General features: G+C 59.6%; 1 protein-coding gene across 1 annotated transcript; it reads right to left on the bottom strand.

Moving 5' to 3' along the window:
* Positions 1–2,545: 2,545 nt before the first annotated feature.
* On the bottom strand, positions 2,546–26,429 carry ZSWIM4 (zinc finger SWIM-type containing 4). Its single transcript, XM_076001427.1, has 14 exons — positions 26,076–26,429; positions 23,194–23,395; positions 21,200–21,556; positions 17,897–18,045; positions 17,630–17,780; positions 16,294–16,461; positions 15,295–15,648; positions 13,485–13,622; positions 12,900–13,154; positions 12,046–12,181; positions 9,049–9,203; positions 7,565–7,728; positions 5,855–5,936; positions 2,546–4,523 (listed from the first exon to the last, which is right to left on the bottom strand). Exons 1-14 carry the CDS (start codon positions 26,220–26,222, stop codon positions 3,664–3,666), a joined length of 3,318 nt encoding a protein of 1,105 aa, XP_075857542.1. The 5' UTR covers positions 26,223–26,429; the 3' UTR covers positions 2,546–3,663.
* Between the last annotated feature and the right edge of the window lie 410 nt (positions 26,430–26,839).

Below are 26,839 nucleotides of genomic sequence, written 5' to 3'. Positions count from 1 at the left end.
CAGTTGGTTTGTGCAGACTGGCTCAGTTCAGCAGGAACAGGAGTCAAGCCCCCTTGGAGCCCGCAGCCCCTGCCCTCCCTGGCCGGGCCGATGCCGGGAGGGAAGACGAGGACGCAGACCCTGACCTGCGTGGGGAGGGCGCGAGGGGTGGGGGTGGGCCTGGCTGGGCCCCGCTGTCTGCTGCAGGCCCCCTCCCTTAACTCTGAACTTGAGGACCCCACTCCACGGCCACACTTCAGCCTGGACTGTGGCCCCAGCGTGGACAGGTAGGTGGGTAGGTGGGTAGACAGCCCTTCCATAAAAAAGGAAGCTAGCTGTGTTCCCTCCAGGCCTGGAGCCTCAGCCCCTCCTCTCCCAAGCCTGGCAGGGGACATGGCCCTGCCCTGCACCTTCCCAGCAGCCAGTTACCCAAGAGGAAGCTGCCCTGGGCCCCCCTGACCGTTAAATGCCAACTCTGGGCTTCCGGAATCAGGCTGGGCTGAGCTGACCTGGCCCCATCTCCCCGGGCCCTGCAGCTTCCTAACTTAGGGGGAGGAGCGGTGACACCTGCCCCACACGTGGGGCAGGGAACAAGGTCCATGTGGGCCCAGACAGGGACACAGGCAGGCCTGCTCAGTCCTGGGGCCCTGGGGATCAGCCGATCCTCTCCTCCTCGGGTGGTCTCAGGACAGGGAGGAATTAAGACTGTGCTATCTCAGTCGCATGGGATGAGGGCTCTTTTCTGGGCGAGACTGAGGAGGCACAGTGAAGCCCCCCAGGTCTCCGGGGCCAGCCCACTGTCCCCTTTCCCCACCCTGGGCAGGGGCGGATAGGAGCTCGAGGTGGGAGGGAGAGGCAGTTTGTGCTGTGTGTCATGCCTGTGGTCCGATTAAATAAAAGTTGCCCTGGCTTCATTCCTGAAGGTCTGGTCTGTGATTCACTCCTGCCTCTCGTCCGTGGAGTCTCAGCTTTTGCTTGGCCTGTCCTGGCACCCCAGGCTCCTGACTCCACCGCCGTCCCGTCCCCGCCCCACTGAGGAAAGTGGCAGCTTAGTGGCAGGGACCCAGAGTGTTCCCTGTGACCCTGGAGGGACTGACTTTCAGTGATGTGACGGGGAGAGCTGGTGACCGAGAGAGCTGTTCTGGGAAGGACATAGACGGGGGTCACCCTGATGGAAACACTCAGCCTGAAGGGTGACATTTGGAAACAACTGGGACCTGAGGGTTTCGAGCCAGTGACGTTTGTGTGTGTGTGTGGGGGGCAACTGGGACCTAACAGACAGCTCAGGCCTGGGAGGAAGATTTGGGGTGCCTGCTATCTGACAGTGCTAGAGGGTAACTTGGGCTTGAGGTGACACGAGGGAAACCCCAGGCCGGAGGGGGGACATTGGGGTGTGGCTGGGACCTGCGAGGCGCCCCAGGTTGGTGGGGACGTTTGTGGGCAACTGACAGCTGAGGGGCACAGCACAGGGGTGGGGGGGCCCAGGCCTGAAGACATTTGGAGGTGGCAGGGACCACAGGGGCTGCCCTCGAGGTTTGCCACCCTCCCACCGTCCCAGGACTCCAGCGGCAGCGGGGAACGCACCCACCAGCCCGGGGGCCGCCCGCACATACCTGCGGGAACACGCGCGGCGGGGCAGGAGGTGGGGCCGCCTCCCATTGGTCCCCTCGAGTGGAGGGCGGGGCCGCGAGCCAATCGCCGGGCCCAGCGCCGCGGAAGCCCCGCCCACGACTCCGAGCGGCGCCGCGGCTCCCTCTAGCGGCCGGCGCCGGCACTCCGGGGAGCCCCTGTCCTCACCTGCCCCGGCCCTGACGGTGACCCAGACAGTCCGTCCGTCCGTCCGTCCGTCTCGAAAGGCAGGACGGCCCCGAGGGAGCTGATTCTCGGGGAGCCAGGGAAGTGTAGACGAGTAAGCTGCTCCCCGCCGTCCCGCAGACCCCACATCGCATTTGGGGACTGGGAGCCTCTTCCCTGGGGTTGCGATCCCAGACACGCCTGGCCACGCCCCTCGCCGTCCGGACACGCCCACCCCGCCTGTCCGGTCTCGGCCGTGGCCCCGCCCACCGAGGCCGAGCTGAGCCCGGCGTTACCGATTTTGGTCGGGGTGTCTCCCCTACCCGGCTGCACCCAGCACCCGCCACCGCCTCCCGCGCGCAGCAGTTTGGAGACAAGCAACCCCCCCAGTATTGGTGTCCGGAGCCAGGGCACCCCCTAGCGGCCATTCGCAGCCGTGCACGGGCCGTGCGGCTTGGGGTGCCTTGGGGTGCGGCTGGGGCCGGCAGGCTCCGTGGCCCCAGCGAGGCGCTGAATGGATCCTGTCTCTTTCAACTTTGCAGCCTCAGTTTTCTCGTCTGTAAAATGGACACGGTAATCCTACAGACTCAAGGCTGTTGTGACGACTGAATGACAGAAATGAGGCTGCAGACTTTTTTATGATTAAGAAACGGGGTGACCCTGGCCCGAAGTGGTAAGGGGGGGAAACGAACCTCTGTCTCAAAATTAAAAAAAAAAAAAAAGAGCTGTGTTCGATCTTTAAAAAAAGAAAAGAGAAAAAAAAACACAGATATACAATATGTGGTTCAATAAATAGAAAAAAAGTTACAAAATGACGTGATCGTTTGTCCTTAATACACAAGAGGGGGGAAGGTGCCGGGGAGGTGACTGGGGAGTGGGACGCCCTCCCTGCTCCTCCCCTCTGGGCCAAGGCAGGGGAGGGGAAGGGTGGCCAGAGAGAGGCAGCATCTGGGACAGGGAGAGTGACGTGGAGAAATATGGACACAGTAAGACGAATGGCTGAAGCAGGGAGACAGGAGGGGAAAGGGGCAGACAAGACAGCCAGAAAATGCCAAGAACCAGGTCTCTTTCCTTCCAGATCAGGGGCGGGGTCCCTGGCTCTCTCGGGCCTGTGTCCCCCACACCAGGCTGGGAGGGGCAGTGTGTGAGCCTGGCTCGGTTCCTGAGTTGCATGTCCAGTGACTAGCGGGTGGGGCAAGGGGCAGTGATGGCCACCCCCCCAGCCCACCCTGGGACCCTGGTGCCCAAGGGAACGGGGTGGGGAGCGGACGTCCTGGCCAGACACGGGGGGAGGGGGGTGAGGTATGTGGCTGAGGCCTGAAGCCTCCTCAAATCCTTCAGTGGGGTGAGACACCGGTCCTGGCTGGGCAGCTGCCCGGGAGGCTGCAGACTAGGGACCCTGAGCAGTGGGGCGGGGGGAGGGCACGGGGGGCTCAGATGCCCTAATGCAAGTGCCCTGGCCGCCAGGGCTGGGGTTCGGGGAGGGTCTGCTACATCGACTTAGTGGGCCAGTTTCTGGGAAGTCCTGCCCCCCCTGCCGCCTCCTGGAGCCCAAGCCAGTGAGTTTGGAGAGGGGGAGCTTGCCTATTGCTTTTGGGGGTGCCCCAGGCCGGGTGCTACCTGCTGCCCGAGCACACACCCCCTTCCAGGCTCCTGGGTGGTGGTATGGCTTCTGCTCCTACAGTCTCGCACACTCGCTCGCACACCCCTAGGCACGCACGTGGCCGTGGCAGGACGCCACCCCCCTGCCTCCCATCTCCAGCCGGGCCTCCTTCCCTGACTTAATACTGAAATGCCACATGGGCCTCCAGTGCCGAGGCCCCCCCTGGGGAGCGGGGGGACAAGGGGGCGGGGGAGACGGGGCCCCCACTCCCCGCGCCCTGCCGCCCCTCACCCGAAGCGCTCGCGCACCAGAAGCATGAGCTTCTTCTTGCCCTTGTAGGTCTGTTTGAGGTTCTCCAAGAACTGGGCGAACTGAAGGTGGCCGTCGGGCGCCAAGAGGAAGGTCTCCCGGGCCTTGCCCAGGAACTCGATGAAGTCGCCGTAGTGCCGCGGGCTGATGTGCGTGAGGCGGGAGTGGCTGGTGGTGATGTAGGCGGCCACCGCGGCGTCCAGGAGCTGGCACAGCGGGGCCCGGTCGGCGCCCAGCGGCTTGGCGGCCCTGCGCGCGCCCAGGGGGCCCAGGCCGGGCGCCGAGAGGGTCCAGCGGCGCAGGATGTCGGAGAGCATCGGGGCGCAGTGGACGCTGCGCACGATCAGGGGCACGATGGCCGAGAGCTCGTGCCGGCCCAGCGAGTGGCTGAGCGAGCAGGCCCACAGCACGTCGTTGACGGCCGGGTGGCTGTCCTGGTTGAAGGCGATGCTGAGCTGCGCCAAGGCCAGCGTGGCCAGCTTGTAGGCGCGCAGCGGCAGGCCGCGGTGCTCCATGTAGCGCGCCACCGTGAAGAGGTGAGCGTGGCCCAGGCCGCCGGCCGCGGCGTCCAGCACGATCTGGTAGGCCGCCTCGAAGGCCGCGTGGTTCTTCTCGCAAAGGGTCAGGGCGGGCAAGGCGCAGTTCTGAGGGTCCTTCATGGCGCACTGCAGGGCCAGCGTGCGCGCGCAGGCCCAGAGCTCCTCCCGCCGCGCCGTGTCCAGCTGCAGCCGCAGCAGCGTGGCGTGCGTCGTGCCCGTCACTGCCACGATGGTGGCCGCCTCCACCGGCGTGAACAAGGAGTACCAGTTTTGCATGATGTTCATCAGGGCTTGTGGGCCTGGGGGGGGCAACGGGGGAACCGTTCAGGAGGGCCGGGCGGGCGTGTGCCCGGATTTGCCCCACACCGCCCACGGATCCTCCCCCACCCCCATCCCAACCCCAGGCTGGACAGAGACTCTGTTTTCCTTTCTTTCTTCTTCTTCTTTTTTTTTTTGAGACAGAGTCTCGCTCTGTTGCCCAGGCTAGAGTGAGTGCCATGGCGTCAGCCTCCCTCACAGCAACCTCAGACTCCTGGGCTCAAGCAATCCTCCTGCCTCAGCCTCCCGAGTAGCTGGGACTACAGGCATGTGCCACCATGCCCGGCTCATTTTTTCTATATATATTAGTTGGCCAATTAATTTCTTTCTATTTATAGTAGAGACGGGGTCCCGCTCTTGCTCAGGCTGGTTTTGAACTCCTGACCTTGAGCAATCCGCCCGCCTTGGCCTCCCAGAGTGCTGGGATTACAGGTGTGAGCCACTGCGCCTGGCCTCTCTTTTCTTTTTGCTTTTTTTTTTTTTTTTTTTGAGACATGATCTTGTTTTGTCACTTGGGCTAGAATGCAGTGGCATCAGCGTAGCTCACTGCAACTTCAAACTCCTGGGCTCAAGTGATCCTCCTGCATTAGCCTACCAAGTAGCTAGGACTACAGGCATGCAATGCCACACCGGGCTCATTTCTCTAGTTTTTGTAGAGATGGGGTCTCGTTCTTTTTTTTTTTTGAGACAGAGTCTCACTCTGTTCCCCTGGCTAGAGTGAGTGCCATAGCATCAGCCTAGCTCACAGCAGCCTCCAACTCCTGGGCTCAAGCGATCCTCCTGCCTCAGCCTCCCAAGTAGCTGGGACCACAGGCATGCGCCACCATGCCCAGCTCATTTTCTCGCTCTTGCTCAGGCTGGTTTTGAACTCCTGACCTTGAGCGATCCACCCGCCTCGGGTGCTAGATTACAGTTGTGAGCCACCTCGCCCGGCTGGGATCTCGCTCTTGCTCAGGCTGGTCTAGAACTCCTAATCTGAAGCGATCCTCCTGCCTCAGCCTCCCAGAGTGCTAGCATTACAGGCGTGAGCCACCCCGCCTGGCCTGGATAGAGAGTTTGTTTCACTTTTCCAAGAAATCAGAGGGGAGCAGCTGGACTAGTTGGGAGTTGGGGTGGGACACTGATGTGACCCCCCCACCACATCAGCCTGGCCACCCTCTGGGCCTTTGTTCAATGCCTCCCAGCCTAGCCCTGAGCACAGGATGGAGTGAGGGGAAACTCCATGCTGCTCCTTCTTGCCTGCCTGGTTCCCTGGGTGGCAGGTGCAGAACCACAGTGGGGAGGTGGGTGGCCCGTCCCCCAGGGCTCTCACCGATCTCCGTGGCACAGCTGACCAGCCAGCGCACCATCTCCCTCCGCCGCCAGGTCATGGTGTTCAGGGTCATCCGCATCACCTGCGGGGTGGGGGGGGCACGGAAGAGGAAGAGGGTCGCTCCGTGTCTTGGACTGGCCCCTGGAGGGGCCCAGGAAAGCTTGGAGGTTACGGCTGAGCCGATGAACCTTGAGCCGGTGACCTCACCTCTCTGGGCCTCAGTTTCCCCATCTGTAAAGTGGGGCTAAAAATAGTATCTACCTCATCCAATTGTTGTGAGAATTAAACGGATTATGTGGGTCAAGGTCTTTGCACAGTGCTTCTTGCTTGAAAGTGCCCGGGTTAGGCCAGCCGCTATTGTCCCTATATTCCTGCTGTGGCTGGGGTTGTTTTTTGTTTGTTTGTCTTTTTAAGACAGTCTTGCTCTGTTGCCCGGGCTAGAGTGCCGTGGCGTCAGCCTCGCTCACAGCAACCTCAAACTCCTGGGCTCAAGCAATCCTCCTGCCTCAGCCTCCCGAGTAGCTGGGACCACAGGTGCACGCCACAATCCCCGGGTAATTTTTTCTGTTTTTAGTAGAGATGGGGTCTTGCTCTTGCTCAGGCTAGTCTCGAACTCCAGACCTCAAGCGATCCTCCTGCCTCGGCCTCCCAAAGTGTTGGGATTACAGGCGTGAGCCACCGCACCAGACCTCTCATTTTCTTATTGAATCTAGGCCACTCTCTGAGGCCCCGGCCCCATGCACCTGCTACTTCTCTATCCCCTCAGCCTCCGTCCCCCCAGGTCCCCTGGGGCCCACACCCTGCGGCCACTCCTTCCCTGCAGGCTGTCTCCCAGACTTGCCCTTGCAGCACCACCCCTTGCTCTGTCCCTTGCCCAGCCCCTGGGGAGGGCCAGGACCCTCAGCTGCAGGCCCCGCCTACAGGAATTTCAGCGGCAGACTCGCTCCCAGGGGTGGCTCCGGACTTCGGGACCATCCCCCAGGCCAGCCCTTCAGGGGTGAATCGGTCCCCCACTTTGTCTTCAGGCCCCGCCTCCAAGAAAGCTCCTATTGGTAGGCTCTGTCCCACCCTCAGCCTCAACCCCACCCACCCGTGGTCCCCAACCAATGGCCCATCAGTCTCAGGCCCCGCCCACAAGGCCCGCGTGTTCTTGTGACCCACCCACTCATTTGCAGTCCTGTCCTTTCCCTCCAGTGATCACCCCTGTTTCGTTCTCAGTCACACCTCCAGAGGCTCATTCATAAGCCCCGCCACCGCGACAGGTGACCCATCATTCCCTCACTCCCAGGACTTTTACTCAGGGACCTTGACCTTCTGTGGCCCCGCCCCCAGCTGCGGCTCACACGCAGACCACACCCACTAGGGGGTGTGGCCAACATCCCAGCCCCACCCCAGAGGGGCAGCTCACACTTAGGCCCCGCCCAGAGGCGTGTCTCACACTCAGGCCCCGCCCCGAAGCAGCATGGCCCTCCCGCCTCCACCTGGCAGCCCTCACCTGCAGGCCTAGCTCCCTGCCGCCTCCACCTGGCAGCCCTCACCTGCAGGCCTAGCTCCCTCCCGCCTCCACCTGGCAGCCCTCACCTGCAGGCCTAGCTCCCTGCCGCCTCCACCTGGCAGCCCTCACCTGCAGGCCTAGCTCCCTCCTGCCTCCACCTGGCAGCCCTCACCTGCAGGCCTAGCTCCCTCCCGCCTCCACCTGGCAGCCCTCACCTGCAGGCCTAGCTCCAACGCGATGCCCAGCAGCGTGGTGTCCGGCGGCGCACTGGCTGGGGTGGCTGTCTTGCAGGCGTCCTGCGCCAGCTTGAAGAGCAGGGCCGGAGAGTGGATGTTCTGCTGGATGGAGCCCAGGACCGCGTGCAGCCACTTAGGGTCCCCTGGGCGAAGGAAGGGCCAGAGGGCACCGTTGGCCGTACTCCCGCACCAGCCCCTGCAGCTGCCCGACTTGTTCACGCAGGCCCCCTCCCTGGGGCAAATCTGGACTTTCTGTGCTTCCCTCTGCTGGTTACCTCCCAGTTGTCTCCTGGGAGAAGCCACCTCGTGACCCTCTGGACCCCTCACCTTCGAGAGTACTGATCCTGGACCCAGAAAGCCGGGGTTCAAATCCCTGTCCTAATGCCAACTAGCTGTGTGGCCCTGAGCAAGCCACTTCACTGCTCTGGCTCCTAGCTGTCCCCTCTGTAAAATGGGTGACACTAAGGCAAAGCAACCTGTCTCACAGGGCCGTGGCGAGCCCATACTTCGAAAGGCCTTAACGTGGCAAGGAGCTACACAAATGTCAGCCTTTATTGCTGTGACTATCACTGATCCAGACCCCATAAGTCCCTGTCCCTCTGCTCCGGCCACACTGGCCTCCTCTCTGTTCCCCAAACATAACAGGCATGGTCCAGCCACAGGGCCTTTGCACTGGCTGTTCCTGCTGCCTAGAATGCTCTTCCCAGATGCTGTGGACTGGGTTGCACCCTCCCCCCACTGCCCCTCTGCCAATCATACACTGAAGCTCTAACACCCAATGTGACACTATTTGGAGATGGGGCTTTGGGGAGATCATTAGGTTTAGATGAGGTCATGAGGGTGGGGCCCTCATGAGAGGACTAGCACCCTTACGAGAAGAGACCAGGAGCTTTAACTTTCCCTCTCTGTCCCTTTCTCTCTCTTTCTTCTCGCCATGGGAGGACACAGCGAGAAGGCGGCCGTCTAGAAGCCAGGAGGCGAGCCCTCACCAGGAACTGACCATGCTGGCGCCCTGGTCTCAGACTTCTAGCCTCCAGAACGATGAGAAAATAAATGTCTGTCCTTTCAGGTGCCCGGGCTATGGCATTCTGTTGTGGCAGCCCGAGCTAGGACACCAGGTCCCTGCACAGCTAGCAGTGCCCTCACCTTCAGGCCTTTGCTCAAATGTGTCCACCTGCTCCGTTCCCCTGCACGGCGCTTCCTACCCTGTCAGTTCCTGCGTCACTGTCCCCTCCAACTAGAGAGTGGTGCTGCCACAGGGCAGGGGGTCTGGGGTGGCTTTGCCGCCTGCCCCACCCCCAGCACCGGGGGCAGTGCCTGGTACCTGCAGAAGCGGCTCAAGGAATGCCGAGGAAATCTGGCAACAGGACCAGAGGAGGTAGGAAAGGCACGACGAGGGGGAGGAAGAGGGACAGGGAGGCAGAGGAGGAAGACAGGGGTTTGGGCACCGCTGCCACCCTCACCCTTGGCGGCCGTCAGCATGGCGGAGGCCAGTTCACACTGCCGGGTCTCCAGGTGGCCGAGGATGAACCAGCGGGGGAAGCGGTTGCTCGTGATGGGGTCCAGCGGGCTGGGGTGGGGGTCTCCGGCCGGGAACGCCGTCTCCAGGACAGGCAGCCTGGGGCGAGGGGACATGGGAGTCCCTGGTGAGGCGGGGCTGCCGTCCCCATTCTCTCTGGGAGGCAGTGAAGCTTCCCGCCCCAGCCCCAGCCCCCTCCCCCAGGCCGGCAGCGCCCTGGGAGCCCGAGGAGACGGAAGATGCGTGGGCAAGATGCTCATCGCCGCGCTTATAATTGGATGGGGAATGATCTGGAATATGCCCTTCGCTTGGGATTGGGCCAAATAAACACTGCTTCACTCAGGCACTGAGAGCCACGTGGCCGCCCAAGAGGTGAGGGGGTGACCTGTGTCCTGACATGCCCCCCATTAATCCCTCTATGACACCCCTCCCCTTTGCTGGCTCGGCTCCAGCCACTGTTCCCCTCAATGTCCCCAAACAGATGGAACAGTCCTGCCTCAGGGCCTTTGCACAGGCTGTTCCCTCTGCCTGGGACACTCTTCCCAGATGTCCTGGTAGCTCTCTCCCCTCCCTTCCTTCTTTGCTCAAATCTTTTTTTTTTGTTTTGTTTTTGAGACAGAGTCTCGCTTTGTTGCCCAGGCTAAAGTGAGTGCCATGGCATCAGCCTAGCTCAGAGCAACCTCAAACTCCTGGACTCAAGTGATCCTGCTGCCTCAGCCTCCCGAGTAGCTGGGACTATAGGCATGCGCCACCATGCCAGGCTAGTTTTTTCTATATATATTAGTTGGCCAATTAATTTATTTCTATTTATAGTAGAGACGGGGTCTCGCTCTTGCTCAGGCTGGTTTCGAACTCCTGACCTCGGCCTCCTAGAGTGCTAGGATGACAGGCGTGAGCCACCGCGCCCGGCCTGCTCAAATATTTTTAAAAATTCTTATTTTATTTATTTATTTTTAGAGACAGGGTCTCACTGTGTTGCCCAGGCTAGAGTGCAGTGGCCTGATCACAGCTCACTGTAACCTCCAACTCCTGGGCTCAAGCGATCCTCCTGCCTCAGCCTCCTGAGTAGCTGGGACTACAGGCATGCACCACCACGCCCAGACAATTTTTCTATTTTTTGTAGAGATGGGTCTCGCTCTTGCTCAGGCTGGTCTCGAACTCCTGACCTTAAGCGATTCTCCCACCTTGGACTCCTGGAATGCTAGGATTACAGGCGTGAGCCACTGCGCCCGGCCCAAGCCTGTTTCTTTATGTGGGAAATGAGACTAAACATACTTATTTTACTGGGTTGTTTTGAAGATTATATGGATTACTGTGAGTCATGAACTTAGACCAGGGGTCAGAACCTTTTCTTCTGCAAAGGGCTGGACAGCCAATATTTTTGGCTTTGCAAGCCATTTGGTCTCTGTTGCAACAGCTTAATTCTGCCATTGTCATGCAAAACAAACCACAGACAATTCACAGATGAATGGACATGGCTGTGTGCCAACAAAACCATTTCTGGACACTGAAATTTGACTATCATAGACTTTTCACTTTATCATAAGATTTTCTTTTGATTTTTTTCCAACCATTCAAAAACATAAAAATAATTTTGATCTCAGCGGCTGTACAAAAATAGGAGGCAAGGCCAAATTGGGCCTATGGGCTGTAGTTTGCAGAGCCCTGCCTTAGACAAAAAGTCTCACATATAAAAGCTTTATTCATTGTTCTTTCCAAATATTCTGGAAAGACACCCCAAATTGCTTTTTTTTTTTTAAAAGAGACTGGGTCTTGGTCTGGTGTGGTGGCTTTCGCCTGTAGCCTGTAATCCTAGCACACTCTGGGAGGCCGAGGCAGGCGGATTGTTCGAGGTCAGGAGTTCGAAAACAGCCTGTGCAAGAGCGAGACCCTGTCTCTACTACAAATAGAAAGAAATTAATTGGCCAACTAATATATAGAGAAAAAATTAGCCAGGCATGGTGGTGCATGTCTGTAGTCCCTGGTACTTGGGAGGCTGAGACAGAAGGATTGATTGAGCCCAGGAGATTGAGGTTGCTGTGAGCTAGGCTGACGCCACGGCACTCACTCTAGCCTGGGTAACAAAGTGACACTCTGGCTCAAAAAAGAAAAAAAAAAAAAAAGAGACTGAGTCTTGCTATGTTGCCCAGACTGGGGTGCAGTGGCTGTTCACAGATGCAATCATAGCTCCTTACAACCTCAGATTTCCAACCTCAAATGATCCTCCTGCCTCAGCCTCCCAAGTAGCTGGGACTACAGGTGCATGCCACCATGCCTGGCTAATTTTTTGTTGTTGTTGTTGTTGTATATAGATGGTGTCTCACTATGTTGCCTAGGCTGGTCTCAAACTCCTGGCCTCAAGCGACCCTTCTGCCTTGGCCTCCCAAAGTGCTGGGGATTATAGAAGCGAGCCACCATGCCAGACCCTGACTGCTTTTTTAATGATGCATCCCTACAGTACAATACTATACAGTGACTCACATACTACGTGATAAGACAAAGTCTGTAACAGAAGCCATGCTTAGTGCAAACAAGATGCAAAGAATAGGTACAGGATATATCATGGGCATACAAGGAGGAATGATGTTCAATTTCCAGGTTGTGAGTTTGCAGAAATCTCTGCTCTTACAGGATATAGGTAAGGCAGTGGTAACGTTGGTTGCCTGCGGAGAGTTTTGGGCAGGCTGAGACAAACCTGCCCAGAAAAGGGCTTGGCTTTGTGTACCTTTTGAATTCTGTACCATGTGGATCTTCTCAAAACACTGCTGCACTTTTATATTTAATCATGAAAAGCACATGGCAGCACTGAATGCCGGGATGAGGGAGACTGCATTAATCAGTCTGGGAGTTCGGGCTGGAAGGTAGGGCTCAGAGCCTTCCTCCCACCCGACTCCTCCCCCCAGCTCCCACTCTGGCCATGTCCCCAGCCGCCTGTCCTCACCTCATGGCTCGGAGTGCGAGGCGATAGGCCAGGTCTGGGTCGTGAGGCAGCAGCGCGGTGAACAGGTAGCGGGCACAGGTGTGCATGGGCACGCTCTCCCGGAACAGCACCTCTCCGAAGCCGCTGAAGGGACCCCCTGCAGGGACAGCCTGAGCTCAGCCCCCAAGTTGGGGCTCGCCTCCGCTTCTCCCCAGGTCTCCCTGGGCCTCAGGCTCAAAGCGGAGGATGGGCTGGCCCCGGGACAGAGTGGCTGGGGCCAGGGAGGTCCAGGGGGTAGGGGTTAGCCAAAGAAAAGAGGAGACCTTGGGCCACATCTGGTGGGGGGCAGGACTCGGATGCAAGGTGAGGCCAGAAGGTGGAGATGGGGCTGCACCTGCCTGGAGGGCGGAGCCAATGGCCGAGACCAGCAAGGTCCAACAGCATCAAAGAGGGCCCGGAAGGAGCAGGGCCAAGTGGCTCCTTGCAGCAGTAGGGGGCGGGGCCTCACTACACGCAGGCCAATAGAGCCAGGCCAAGGGCGGAGCCAGCGAGGCCCAGCGTGGAGCCAGAGGGCGGCACCCGCGTTGTGGATGGGGATGGGTGGGCTCCCTCTAGCAGCAACAACTAGACTCATTGGCTGCGAGGCAGGCAGGGGGTGGGGTCTCACCACTCGCAGCAGCTATTGGTTGCCAGCGAGCAGTAGGGGGCGGGACCAAGAGCCGGATCCCACTATTTGGGAACCGCCAACGTATCAGTGGGCAGTAAGGCCCAGGAGGCGGGGCTAGGGGCGGGGCCTCCCTGTCCCGCAGCGAGGAGGCCACCACAGGACCCGGGGCAGGAGCTAGCTTTTGGTGGCCCCAGGGCCGGGGCCTCACCTTCCAGCAGCAGCGCCGCCTGCTTGCGCAGCACCTGCACCAGCCGCTCATCCAAGTCCACCTCCTCCAGCAGGGCCAGCAGCTGCTCCTCGCTGCGCACCACCTTGTCCTGGGCGTACAGCCCCTCTGGCAGGGCCCGCTGCTGCCCCAGCCCCAGCAGTGCCACCTCCAGAGCCAGCACCAGGTAGGACTCCCCAGGGCTCCCGGGCACGGGCACATGCTGGTAGGGCACCTTGCGCTTCTCGGAGCCTGAGTCTGGGGAGAACAGGACCAGGGCTGCTGGAGCTGGAGCCCCTTCCCCAGGACTCCCGTAGCCCTTGGGTCCCAGGCATGGAGCCTGGGGGGTGCGGGCTTTAGGGGGAGCCCAGAAGCCCCCAGCACTCAGCTCCCAGCACTCCCAGAGGGTGGGGCCCCTGCTTCTAGCAGCAGCTAGGCCTATGGTGGCCTCACTTTGAGGAGAGGCTACGCCTATTGGCTCCTGGCACTGGCCATGGGGCGTGGTCAAGGGTAGGGGCGTGGCTAAGGGGTGGGGATTGCCTTATGTCCGCCCAGGGCCTCCCACGTGGGTACCTGGGTAAAGGGTACCTGGGTAAAGGGCGAGGGTCTCCTCCTCCAGGCGACAGGCCTCCAGGAGCGCCCTGCAGAGGCAGCCAATGGGATCCAGGGGGTGGCCCACCCATCCTTCCGTGTTGGTGATGCAGGTGGAGCCTTTTTGGAGCAGCTCTGAAAGCAGAAAGTGGGAGCTCAATGCCCGCCCACCTGCCTAAACCTCTGGGGAGGGGTTTCTTCTCCGATCCCCAGCCCAGCCTCCCAGGGCCCACCACCTGCCAACCTGGTGGCCACGTCCTCTGCTCACGAGTGTTTGTGAGCCCAGGCCCGGCAGGGCACAGGAACGACATTGGGTGCTTTCTAAAACACCCAACTGGAGTGTCAGTCCCTTCCTCCTGGTACTTAATCCCTCCTCACCACCCTGAGGACAAAGCCCGAATAGTGTTCAGGAGCCCAAGGACCAATATGCAGTTTCCCCATAAGGCAGCGTGTGTCGGTTCCCTCTGGAAGGCCACGCTCAGACCTTCTCCTCCAAACCATGCACTCTCTTGCCTCTAGGCTTCCGCCCATGCTGTTCCTTCTCCTGGGAACACTCTTCCTCCTGCCCCTTCTCCCAGGTACTTCCTGTTCATTCCTAAGTTCTCAGCTTAGATCTCACCTCTGGGTCAGGGCACTGCTCGGGGCCCAGAGCCCCCACGGTTCCTCCCTGACACACACTGTTCAATTTCCTGGTAGCTGTTCCAGCAACCCCAACACCCAGAGAACTCAGCTGGTGGCCTCCTTCCCGTCTGCCATACATAGTCCGCAACTGTGGTTTTTTTTGAGCACATGCAGTGTGTTTGTTTTCTTAACACAAATTTGAATGTGTTGGCCATGTTTAACAAAATCAGTAAATTCCACATCAAATAATCCAGGGTTTTGGCCTCTCTGGAAAAACTGGAAGATCTGGCCATACTGGGTCCATGTCCCAGAAAGAAGTGTGGCTGGCACCCACTCCCTCTGCCCGCTGCAGGGGCTGGCAGCTTAGAAACTACATTCCCCAGACTCCTTTGCACGAGATGTGGGAGATCGGAGAACGAGGCCATTATTCTCCTGGAGCAGCTGTGTGCCCGTGTGCAGGGCACAGCCGTGAGGTTGTGCCAGCAGGCACTGAGTGTCCTCTTGCAAACTGCTCCCCCCCCACCCCCGCCCGTGGGGGCTGTGGGCCACTGTTAGCAGTTTGCTATGACCTCTACACCTTTGAGTTCTTTTTTTTTTTTTTTTTTTTTTTTTTTTTTTTTGAGACAGAGTCTCACTTTGTTGCCCAGGCTAGAGTGAGTGCCGTGGCGTCAGCCTAGCTCACAGCAACCTCAAACTCCTGGGCTCGAGTGATCCTTCTGCCTCAGCCTCCCGGGTAGCTGGGACTACAGGCATGCGCCACCATGCCCGGCTAATTTTTTTATATATATATCAGTTGGCCAATTAATTTCTTTCTATTTATAGTAGAGACGGGGTCTCGCTCTTGCTCAGGCTGGTTTCGAACTCCTGACCTTGAGCAATCCGCCCGCCTCGGCCTCCCAAGAGCTAGGATTACAGGCGTGAGCCACAGCGCCCGGCCCCACCTTTGAGTTCTTGAACTTGAGCAGCAGCTTCTCCAACTTTCAATCCCACAGCTCTTCCAGTGGCTTTGTGAACCCTCAATCCCCTGTATTAAATTCCTTTCTGCATGAGAGACACCGACAGTGGGGTTCTGTTTCCCTGGTGGGATGCTGAGTGGCACCTACGGACACCCTGGCTTGCCATGGCTCCCAGTGGCTGGCAATTCTGTCTGCAGCCCCAGGGACAGGATGGTGATGACAGTGCCCACCTTTCTTCTGCTGCTTGTAGCTCTCAAGCTGATGCCGCCGCTGCAGCCGGAGCGTGTTGACTAGGGCACCTGCCAGCCGCAGGGCCTGGCGGGGGTATCCGTGGGCGCGCAGGGCGTCCACGCGGGCGCAGGCAGTGGGGAAAGGTTCACCCAGCCAGAGTGGGCGGCCCTGGGGGTCAAAGGTCGGCTTGTCACCACCCACGCTGCCCGTGAGGCTGGGGCCATAGGAGTCGCTGGCCAGAATTCTCTGCAGGTGGCCGTCGCTCCAGCGCGGCTCTCCAGCCTGCAGGGCACGGCCAAACACCGTGTGGCGGGAAGTCGTGGCTGCCGTCTCCTCCTCCTCCTCCTCCGAGCCTGCAGGAGAGGCGCCCAAGGCCGCCTGGTGAGAGGGGCCCTGGCCGTCGAGCTGTGGCCAGCTTCCCCCACCCCGTGCTGACTGAGGTTAGGCCCTGGGCAAAAATCAGTCCTTCAAAGATGTATGTGTGTGTGTGTGTGTGTGTTGGGAGCTATTACAGCCCCACAAAATGGATGGAAAACAGGTTGAGCAACTGTCTTTCTGTTCCCACTTGCCATTTCTCCTTCCCTGTCTCCTCAATCTCTCTCTCTTCTCTCCTCTCCACTTCTTTGTTTCTCTCCCACTCTCTCTCTCTATCCATCTCTGCTTCTCTTCCCTCGTCTCTTCTCAAGATCTCCCTTTCCCCTTCTGTTTGATTCCTCCTGTCCTCTTCCCTCTCTCACCCTCTTTCTGCCTCCATAGCTAGCAGGAGGCCAAGCCAGGAGACTAGACACCCAGCACTTCAGGTGTCTTAAGCACTTCACTGCCCACTGGGCTGCCATTGCTCCTGCCCTCGGCATATACTCCCTCTTGGCTTGGAGGACAGCCAAGGGCCGAGGCCCCCTTTGCTCTCCCCACCCTCCGGGACAGAGCTCCATGACGGGAAGTGGGGCCACAGTCAGTGGTGGTGGTTTTGAGGGGCGAGGCAGGGCCCCCTCTCCTACCTGGGCTGGGGGCCAGGGCGGGCTGCAGGCGGGGGCTGTCGAAGGAATAGTTGCCCTCCTCCAGCGGGCACACGTCCAGCTTGTCCCACCTGCCGAGCAGCTGGAGCCAGCCCGCTCGCTCCTCTGGTTTGCAGTGGGGGCTCAGGACGACACAGACCCACAGGGCCCCTGAAAAGGCATGGGGAGGGCTCAATATTCACGCCAGTGGCAGCAGCAGCATGCACTTGTGGAGCGCTTACTGTATACCAGGCCCTGGTCTGCTCAACCCTCACCTCGACCCTCTGAGGTTACAACTCATAGCCTTTTCACGTTACAGTTGAGGCACAGAGAGGTAATGCCACTTGTTCAAGGTCACACAGCTGGTAAGTCAGAAATCAGGACTCGAGGCCAGGTGGCCAGATTCCTCTCAAGGTTTTTTGTTTTTTTTTCTTCCTATAGCAATTACCACCCTCTAACACAGGGTCAGCAAAGCAGCGAACCACGGCCCGTGGAGAAAACTGAACTCGACCACCTGCTTTTGATCGGCCTCTAAGCTAAGATTTATTTTTACATTTTTAAATAGTGGTGGTGGTGATGGTGGTGAAACCAAAAGAATATTCTGCAACTTGTGGAAATGATATGAAATTCAAATAAATAAAGCACCTATATAAAGTTTTTTCTTTTCTTTTCTTTTTTTTCTTTTGAGAAGGGGGCCTCACTATGTTGCCCAGGCTGGACTTGAACTCCTGGATTCAAGCGATCCTCCTGCCTCAGCCTCCCAAGTAGCTGGGACTCTGGGGACATGGCACTGCGCTGCTAATTTTTGTTTTGTAGACACCGGATCTCACTATGTTGCTCGGGCTGGTCTGGAACTCCTGGCTTCAAGCGATCCTCCCGCCTCGGCCTCCCAAAGTGCTGGGATTACAGGCGTGAGCCACCGCGCCCGGCCCTGTGGCTGCTTTCTCTACTATACGGGGCACAGTTGAATAGTCAAGACAGAGACCAGATGGCCTGTAGAGGTGGTGACATTGACTCGCTCACCCTTATAGAAAACGTGGTCTTCTGTGACAGCAAGGAGTTATTAAAGAAAAAAAAAGAAAGAAAGAAAAAAGAAAGAAAAGAAAAAGTGTGTCAACCCCTGGGCTATCTCTCATCTGTCTCCCCTGCGAGCTGCAGGCAGGAATTTTTCTCTTGTGTCTCTGCTGGAAGTCCAGCCCCAGCACACCCCCGGTGCTCATAAATGTTTGTCAAATGAACAGGGAGAGACGGCAGGGGACAGAGCCTGATCTCCAGGCGGGCAAGCCCCTCCGGGAGCTAGAGCCCTGGCGCCCGCCATGCGCCGGGGTGTGGGCCTCACCCAGCTCGTCCCAGAGCTGCCGGCACCTGTCCGTCATGCCTGCGCCCTGCTGTCGCCAGAGGGCCAGGCGAGGGTCCTGCAGGAACTGCTCGGTCATGAGGATCAGCATGCGCGCGCCGTTGGAGTCCCGCATTCGCAGCATCTCCCGCACCTGTGCCAGGACAGGGCGGTGAGGAAGGGGCGGGGCGCCGACGCGAGGGGGTGGGGGTGGGGGCCCCTCCGAGCCCCCTGCCCCGAGGTGCCCCTGCCCCGCCGGCCGCACCGCACCTTGCTGAACATGGAGCGCAGCTGCTGGCTGGCCCCGTAGTAGCCGCCGTTAGACAGCAGCTGCTTCACTTGCTCCTGAATCTGCTCCTCGTCCAGGTGCCAGCAGTTGGCATCCTCGATGCCCGCACCTGCCGTGGGGTCTGGGGCACCTGTGCGGAGGGAGGTAGAGAAAGTGGAGGCTGGGGCTGGGCTTGGGGTGGGGAGAAGAGGTGTCTGCATTCACTCCTCCAAATCACCCAACCCATTCCAGAGTTCCGTCCTTCCCCCCCACACACCACTCGCCCACCTGCCTGTCCATCTCACCCAGCCATCTCACCCAGCCATCCACCCAACCACCCATGCATCCACCCAACCATCCACCCAACCACCCAACCAGCCACCCAGCCACCCATGCATCCACCCAACCATCCACCCAACCACCCATGCATCCACCCAACCATCCACCCAACCACCCAACCAGCCACCCAGCCACCCAACCATCCACCCAACCACCCATGCATCCACCCAACCACCCAACCATTCACCCAGCCACCCAACCAGCCACCCAACCACCCATGCATCTACCCAACCACCCATGCATCCACCCAACCACCCAACCATCCACCCAACCACCCATCCATCCACCCAACCACCCATGCATCTACCCAACCACCCAACCATCCACCCAGCCACCCAACCAGCCACCCAACCACCCATCCATCCACCCAACCACCCATCTATCCACCCAACCATCCATCTATCCACCCAACCATCCATCCATCCACCCAACCACCCATGCATCCACCCAGCCATCCACCCAACCACCCATCCATCCACCCAACCACCCAACCATCCACCCAACCACCCAACCATCCACCCAACCATCCATCCACCCAACCACCCATCTATCCACCCAATCATCCAACCATCCATCCATCTACCCAACCACCCATCCATCCACCCAACCACCCATCCATCCACCCAGCCACCCAACCATCCACCCAACCACCCATCCATCCACCCAACCACCCATCCATCCACCCAACCACCCAACCATCCATCCACCCAACCACCCATCCATCCATCCATCCATCCATCCATCCATCCATCCATCCACCCATCCATCCATCCAACCACCCATCTATCCACCCAACCATCCATCCACCCAACCACCCATCTATCCACTCAACCATCCAACCATCCATCCATCTACCCAACCATCCATCCATCCAACCAACCACCCATCTATCCACTCAACCATCCATCCATCCATCCATCCATCCATCCATCCATCCATCCATCCATCCATCCACCCACCCACCCACCCAACCACCCACCCATCCATCCACCCAACCACCCAACCATCCATCCACCCAACCACCCATCCATCCATCCATCCATCCAACCACCCATCCAACCATCCAACCACCCATCTATCCACCCAACCATCCATCCACCCAACCACCCATCTATCCACTCAACCATCCAACCATCCATCCATCTACCCAACCATCCATCCATCCAACCACCCATCTGTCCACTCAACCATCCATCCATCCATCCATCCATCCATCCATCCATCCATCCATCCATCCATCCACCCACCCAACCACCCATCCATCCATCCACCCAACCACCCATCCATCCATCCACCCAACCACCCATCCATCCATCCACCCAACCACCCAACCACCCATCCATCCAACCACCCAACCACCCATCCATCCATCCACCCAACCACCCATCCATCCATTCAACCACCCATCCATCCACCCAACCACCCACCCATCCATCCATCCATCCATCCATCCATCCACCCACCCAAACACCCATCCATCCACCCAACCACCCATCCATCCATCCATCCATCCATCCAACCACCCAACCACCCATCCATCCACCCATCCACCCATCCATCCATCCACCCAACCACCCAACCACCCATCCATCCACCCAACCACCCAACCACCCATCCATCCATCCACCCAACCACCCATCCATCCACCCAACCACCCATCCATCCATCCATCCATCCACCCAACCACCCATCCATCCATTCAACCACCCATCCATCCACCCAACCACCCATCCATCCACCCAACCATCTAACCATCCACCCAACCATCCAATCATCCACCCACCCATCCCACCCAAAATATCACCAGCTCATTCATCCATTTACTCATTTTTCATTTTAGTTATTCAGCCAATCCATTCATCTATCTCTCCTGAAACACCACCTACCCTTCCATTTACTCATTCATCCATCTCACCTGAGAAACCACCCGCCCATCCATCCATCCACCCACCCCGCCCCGAGCACCACCAGCTCACTCATCCACCCAGTCATCCACCCAATCCATTCATCTGTCTCACCTGAACCAACACCCGTCCACCCACCCCAGCTATGTCATGCCAGCCACTCTCTGTCTATCCACGCCCCACGTCAGTTCCCCCACATCAGTCCACCCTCCACCCTCATTCCCACTCGCTCAGCCCATTGATCCATCCTCCATTTATCTCCCCAATCCGTGTGAACTAACCACTCAAAATACCCACCCTCCCATTCATCCTCAACCCCAACCACCACACTATCCGCCCCCCCAACTCTCTGTCTCCTTCTCCCATCAAACCACTCGTTCACAAGTACCTCTCAAAACGCCCAGTCTACACACGGCACCCGCCCACTCTGCCCACCCACCCTGTTGGTCCACACATATGAACCTTCCACGCGCCCATCCACTCACTCCCAACCCGTGTCCCCATTGGCCCCTCCATTCTCCACTAACCCCATCTGTCTACCACCATCAGTCCTTCCCAGTGCCCCGAATCAAAACCCTCCCCACCCAGCCGCCCACCCACCTCCCATCTGCACCAATCCCCATTCACCTACGGGGATCACCCATTCGCTCGCCCCAGTCGTGTTTCCAGAACATCGGTTCACTCCAATGCCTGGGCGTGAATCCTCTCCGTGCCCACCCAGACCCGCCCTGGATCATCCAGATGCCTCCACCTGCCACTCACCCTCCCGGGGTTCCAGCTGGGTGACACAGCCCCGTGGAGCCCCCAAACCCTCCCTGTCCTCACACCTCCTGGCATACCCCCTCACCCGCACGTCACCCTGACACCACGCATGTCCGCAGGATATGGACGTGTCCTGTGGACATTCGCGGGATCGCTGGGGCCGCACCCCCCACTTGTTCCCTAGCTCAGGGTCTCCCCTCCTGCCCTCGCCCTCTGCCTGTCCGATCTGCAACCACCGGCGGGATTCGCAACAAGCGACGTGGTGGTTAGCTGCCCCCGCGGCCGCCCCCGCGCCCCTACCGTGCACCAGGTTGATTTCGGAGCCGAGCAGGAGGATCTCGTCGGCCAGGCGCTGGGCGGTGGGCAGCACCTCGGTGTGGTGGGCGCTGATCAGGTACTGCACGAACTTCTGCAGCTGGTCCCGGTTCATCTGCGACAGCGTCTCGGAGATGGGCAGCCGCAGCTCCACCTGGCGCGCGTGCCGGATGCGGTACAGCGACAGGGCCACCACGTGGGCGCAGTAGAAGAGGTCGCGGTTGTCGCAGCCGCAGCTCACCGACGTGATCTTGCAGCGATCGAAGCTGATGGACACGTGGAACAGGCGCTCGGGCTCTCCGGGGGCCCCGGGCTCGCGGACGTTTCCGCTCAGGTGGAACCCTACAACCAGCGCCAAACTGTCGCGTCACCTCCCGGACGGCCGCGGTGTTGGTCCGCGGTGCACCGCGAGGCCCGGGTGCAAAGCCCGGGGGGCCGAGTAACCCAGCACGCGAGCCACTTGACCAACCAGAATCAAAGTGCCACCCTCCTCGGGCGGTTGTCATGGGAACGAAGTGAGTTAATGCTTGGAAAGTGCTCGCAAGACCTGAGTCAACACGTGCTCTCACTCTAACTATGAATGACATTAGTGCAGCCCTGAGTTAGAGATGGCTTGCTTGGCCCTTGGGTTACCATGGCTACAGCCAGGGCTTCTGGAGTCCCCTGAACTTCCCTGGGGAGATGCCAAAGGCCCGAGGTGAGGGGCTGAAGAGGTGGGCCTGGGGCCAGGTCGCCCCTCAGCCCGGGCCTCTCCCTGGCTCCTGGGCAGCCCAGGTGCCAGGCTCATCCGACTGGTTGGGCGGCTCGGGCCCAGCCTGCGTCACCTGGGGAGAGATGGCTTCCTCATACCGGCTGGAGGTGGCCACAGGCAGCCCGGGATGGCTGGGGCATGTTCCCACAAGGGGCTGGACGGGGCCCACAGGCGGTCATCTTCGCTGAGCCCTGGCCACCACCTGGGCAGCGAGACCGGCTGGGGTCTAGAGTCCCACCTCCACTTGTTTCCTGGCACCACGTCTACTAGTCCCTTTCTGAGCCCCGCTGCCTGAGTTCTAAGGCTTTTTTTCCCTCTGCCTTAGTTCATCTCCCCCAGCCCGGGCTCTGCAACTCTTCCCTTCTGGTTCGTTACCTTCCCCAAGCCCAACTTGGACCCCACTGCCTGAGGTCTGAGGTCTAGGATCAGTTTTCACCTCCAGCTCTAAACCTCGGCTCCCTACCCTCACCTGGGCCCCGCTGCCTGAGGTCTAAGACCACCCCTCACAGTTGACCGTAAACTTCTTCCTCTATGCTCCCACCTAACCCCCGCCCACCCCCAGCCACTGTCTTAGGTCTGAGATCAGCCCTCAACAACGGCTCTAAGCCTTTAAAATCCCAGCCTCTACCTGAGGCTCCCTGCCTGAGGTCTAAAGCTGTCTCTCACCTCGGCTCTCTAAATCTTTGTGTCCAACTCCCACCTGAGCCGGGCTCGGGCTGCCTGAGGTCTACGATCATTCTTAAAGACAGAGTCTTGCTCTGTCACCCAGACTGCAGTGCAGTGGCAGGATCATAGCTCACTGCGACCTTGAACTCCTGGGCTCAAGTGATCCTCCTGCATGAGTTGCCTGAGTAGCTAAGACTACAGGTGTGCACCACCACGCCTGGCTAATTAAAAATTTTGTTTGTAGAGATAGGGTCTTTTTTTTTTTTTTTTTTTTGAGATAGGGTCTTGCTATGTTGCCCAGGCTGGTCTTGAACTCCTGGTCTCAGGCAATCCTCCTGCCTCGGCCTCTTAAAGTGCTGGGATTACACGTGTGAGCCACCAAGCCCGGCCTTAGGATCATTCTTATCTCTGGCTCCAAACCTCTGCCCCAAAGTGTCACTGGTCCCTCTGCCTGAGGTCTAGAACCTCCTGTCCCCCTGCCCAGAATCCCCGGAACTGCCCCTCCTCCAGGCCTGCTCTGGACCTCCCGGCCCCCGGGGCAGGGGTGGGGGCGAACACTCACCCACTTGCAGGACTCGGTCTACAGCGCCGCTTTGCAGCAGGTGCAGCCCGCGGGTGAAGGGCACCCGGGCGTCGTGCTCGCCCTCTGGGGGCTGGTAGCCCAGCGATGAGTACATACATATTTCCCGCTCGCTGCGTGGAAACGACCAGAACACGATGCGCTTCTGGACGGGCTCAGGCACCCGGGAGAACCGCTCCTCGACCTGCAGGAATGGCAAGAGGTGCGTTAGAAACCGGGGTTTGATCGGCTGGACACGGTGGCTCACGCCTGTAATCTTAGCACTCTGGGAGGCCGAGGTGGGAGGATCGCTCAAGGTCAGGAGTTCAGAGATCAGCCTAAGCAAGAGCAAGACTCCCCCTGTCTTTACTAAAAAGACTGGAAAAAAAAAAAATTAGCCGGGCATGGTGGTGTACACCTGTCCCAGCTACTGGGGAGGCTGAGCCAGGAGGATCACTTGAGCCCAGGAATTTGAGGTTGCTGTGGGCTAGGCTGATGTCATGGCAACAAAACTCTGTCTCAGAAAAACAAAAAACAAAAAACAAAAAGAAAGAAAGAAAGAAACCTTGGCTTTTACCAGCAGTGTGACCCTGGGCAAGTCACTTGGCCTCTCTGAATTTTTCTCAAGGATAAAGTGGGGATATTAACAGTACCCACCCTCCTGTGGATTGTGAAGATGAAACATGCATGAATGCATTTAAAGAGCTTACGAGAACACCTGGCCCACAGTTAACATTCTAGAACTTTCTGCTGCTTCCCTCCCTTCCTTCCTTCCTGCCAGATCCCAGGGTCCTGGTGTAAGAGCCTTCCACCTCTCAGGCCTTGACAGAGCAGGGGGAAGTTAGACAAAAATGATAAGAATAATGATTAAGGTGCATGCTTTCTTAGCTTACACGATGCTAAATGCTTTTTTTTTTTTATTTTGAGACAGAGTCTCACTTTGTCGCCCAGGCTAGAGTGAGTGCCGTGGCGTCAGCCTAGCTCACAGCAACCTCAAACTCCTGGGCTCAAGCAATCCTCCTGCCTCAGCCTCCCCAGTAGCTGGGACTACAGGCATGCGCCACCATGCCCGGCTAATTTTTTCTACATATATTAGTTGGCCAATTAATTTCTTTCTATTTTTAGTAGAGACGGGGTCTCGCTCTTGCTCAGGCTGGTTTCGAACTCCTGACCTCGAGCAATCTGCCCACCTCGGCCTCCCAGAGTGCTAGGATTACAGGCGTGAGCCACGGCGCCTGGCCAATGCTAAATGCTTTGCACATGTGACTTCCCTTCCCCATTCTCAAAACAACCCATGAGTTGATACTAAATCATTACCCTATTTTACAGCTGGGGGAAATTGAGGCTCAGAGGTGGGGTGAATTCACTTGTTCAGGGGCCCAGAGCTGGCAAAGTGTTCCAAGTCCCGAGACAGGCATTGTTCCTCAGTTTCCTGTCCGTGGCTCTCCCCTGGGAAGGGTCCCCAGGAAGAGAAGGGTGTCCTGGCCACCCCTTGGGGCTCCAGGCAATGAACTGAGCTGGTTAAGCCTGTGTTCCAATCTGGGCTTGCTATTCACTGGCTGAGTGACCTTGGGCAAGTTTCTCAACCTCTCTGTGCCCCAGTTTCCTGAAAGTAGGAACAAGAACAACAACTCCCAAAGGGTTGCAGTGGATTCCGTGAGCTTCTGTGGGTCGAAAGGTTTCTTAGCTCCCAGCCTGGCCAGGGGCAGGTACCTGGGAGCCTGGGAGAGGGTTTTACGATTATCCTGTTTGGGTCACTCACAGTGAGGGGGCAGGGGCCCTCCTTAGCCCCGACTCCTGCCTGCGTTTCTGGGGGAAGTGGAAGGGCCAGTGACCAGCCCAGGCCCTGGGGACAGTTGGCAGATGACTAAGGAGGGATTTTCCAGCACATGAATCAGAGCCTGCCCCGTGCACATTTGGCCCAAATCACCCATCATCCTCGCTGACTTCCTAACTCCGGGGAGGCCAGGGAGCCAAGAACATCCCCCCAGAGCTGGACAGAGGACAGAGCCTAGGGGAGCCACCCACTCTCCAGCTCCTTGGGGATTCACACTGAGGCTAGGAAAGGGCCCCCAGAAGCCAGGGAGGCAGGGGTCCCGGTGCCCGCCCCCAGGCCCACCCCTGTGCCCCGGGAAGGGTCATGGTGGCTGAGGGGAGGGCGGGTGGCACAGGAGGGCAGAGGGACCCTGACATTTGAGTAATTCCTGCTGCTACCCAGGAGGGTCTGGGCGACCCCAGGTGGGCGGGACCTGGAGGGGGGGTGGTCCTGGAGGGACAGGTGGGTTCTGGAGGCTCCAGGGCAGGGAGGAGAGGAGAAGAAAGGGGTGTCTTGAGCTGGAATCTGGAGCGATGGGGGCGTTTTCGACTTGAGGTGTAAGGCAGGGGTGCGGAGAAGCAGGAATAGGAGAGCCCGCGTCTCTACAGGCTAAGATCAGGGGAGGTGGGTGTCCCCAGTGGGGACACCCCAGCCCCAGGTTGTAGGGGCTGGAGAGAGGAGTGAGGACTGAATGGGGTGCTTTATTGCGGGGGTGGGGGGATGAGGTTGAGGTGGGCAGAGAGGGGTACCTGGGGTCGGGGCGGGTCCCAGGGGGCTGGGTTCCAGGGATCTGGGGCGGGAGGGGAAGGAAGTGTCCGAGGTGGGACCGGGGCGCCGAGGCGCAGGGGTGGCAGAGAAGGGACAGGGGGGTGGTGGGTGCGGGGGTTTGAAGGACAGAAACGGGAGGCCGAGGGGGCGTTTCGGGGAGGACCAGGGATCGTGGGGGAGGGTGGCCTCGCAGGGGTGTCTCCGATGGGGTCCGCTCGGGCGCCCGGGTGGGGCGGGAGGGGCGCGGGGCGGGGAGGGAGCTGGGGTGCGCGCCGCCCGCCCCCCGCGCTCCCGCGGTCACCTGCTCGAAGGCCCAGCTCTCGGCTACTCGCTTGGCGCTGAGGTCCAGCAGCGCCTCGGGCCGGCCCCGGCCGCGCGCGGCCCCGGCCCCGGGCTCCTCGGGTCCCGCGGGGCAGCCCCGGCTCCGCTTGGCCGCTGGGGGGTCCATCCGGCCGGGCCGGGGCCGGGGCGGGGCCTGCTGGGGGGTCCGTCCGACGCCCGCTCCGCTCCGCCGGCTCCCGCGCCCCCTGCCCTCCTTCCCGGCCTTCCTCCGCGCTCGGCCGCCCCGGGAACCCCGCCGCCGCCGCCGCACCCACCCCAGCCCCGCGCCGGGCCGGCCGGGCGATGCGGCCCCTTTAAGACTCCTCACAACAATGAAGCTGCCTCGGCCGCCGCTTTAGTTCCGTCGTCGTCCCGCCTCCGCCGCCCGTCCCCATTGGACCCCCCCTCGGCCTCCGCGGCTCTCCCCCGCCATTGGCTGCGCGGCCGGGCCCGTCTCCAAGCCCGCGCTGGTCATTGGGTCGCCGAGACGCCCGTCTCCCCGCGTTCGCCCAATCAGGGCGCGCAGCGAGCGGCGCTGTCAATCACGGGGCTCCAGAGGCCAATCAGAGCGGGGGGACCCCCCGCGGCCGCGGCGCTCCGCGGAGTTTCGGGGCGGGCCCTGGGTTCATTCACAACATTCCTCCCCCGCCCCCCGCGGGCTGGACAGCGCGCCCGGGGCAGCTGGGGCTGCGCCCACACACGGCTTTGTTTACTGAGGGTCGCTTCCGGGCGCCGCGCGGGGAC

The sequence above is a fragment of the Microcebus murinus genome, chromosome 4, assembly GCF_040939455.1.
Source record: "Microcebus murinus isolate Inina chromosome 4, M.murinus_Inina_mat1.0, whole genome shotgun sequence".
Lineage (NCBI taxonomy): Eukaryota > Metazoa > Chordata > Mammalia > Primates > Cheirogaleidae > Microcebus > Microcebus murinus.
This window is presented reverse-complemented; position numbering and strand designations above follow the sequence as displayed.

Coding starts and splice junctions, on each gene's coding strand:
- ZSWIM4 (XM_076001427.1), bottom strand. CDS start 26,222: ATGGACCCCCCAGCGGCCAAGCGGAGCCGGGGCTGCCCCGCGGGACCC. Junction 23,396..26,075: donor AGAGCTGGGCCTTCGAGCAG/GTGACCGCGGGA, acceptor CCATTCCTGCAG/GTCGAGGAGCGGTTCTCCCG. Junction 13,623..15,294: donor CTACAAGCAGCAGAAGAAAG/GTGGGCACTGTC, acceptor TTCTGCTTTCAG/AGCTGCTCCAAAAAGGCTCC.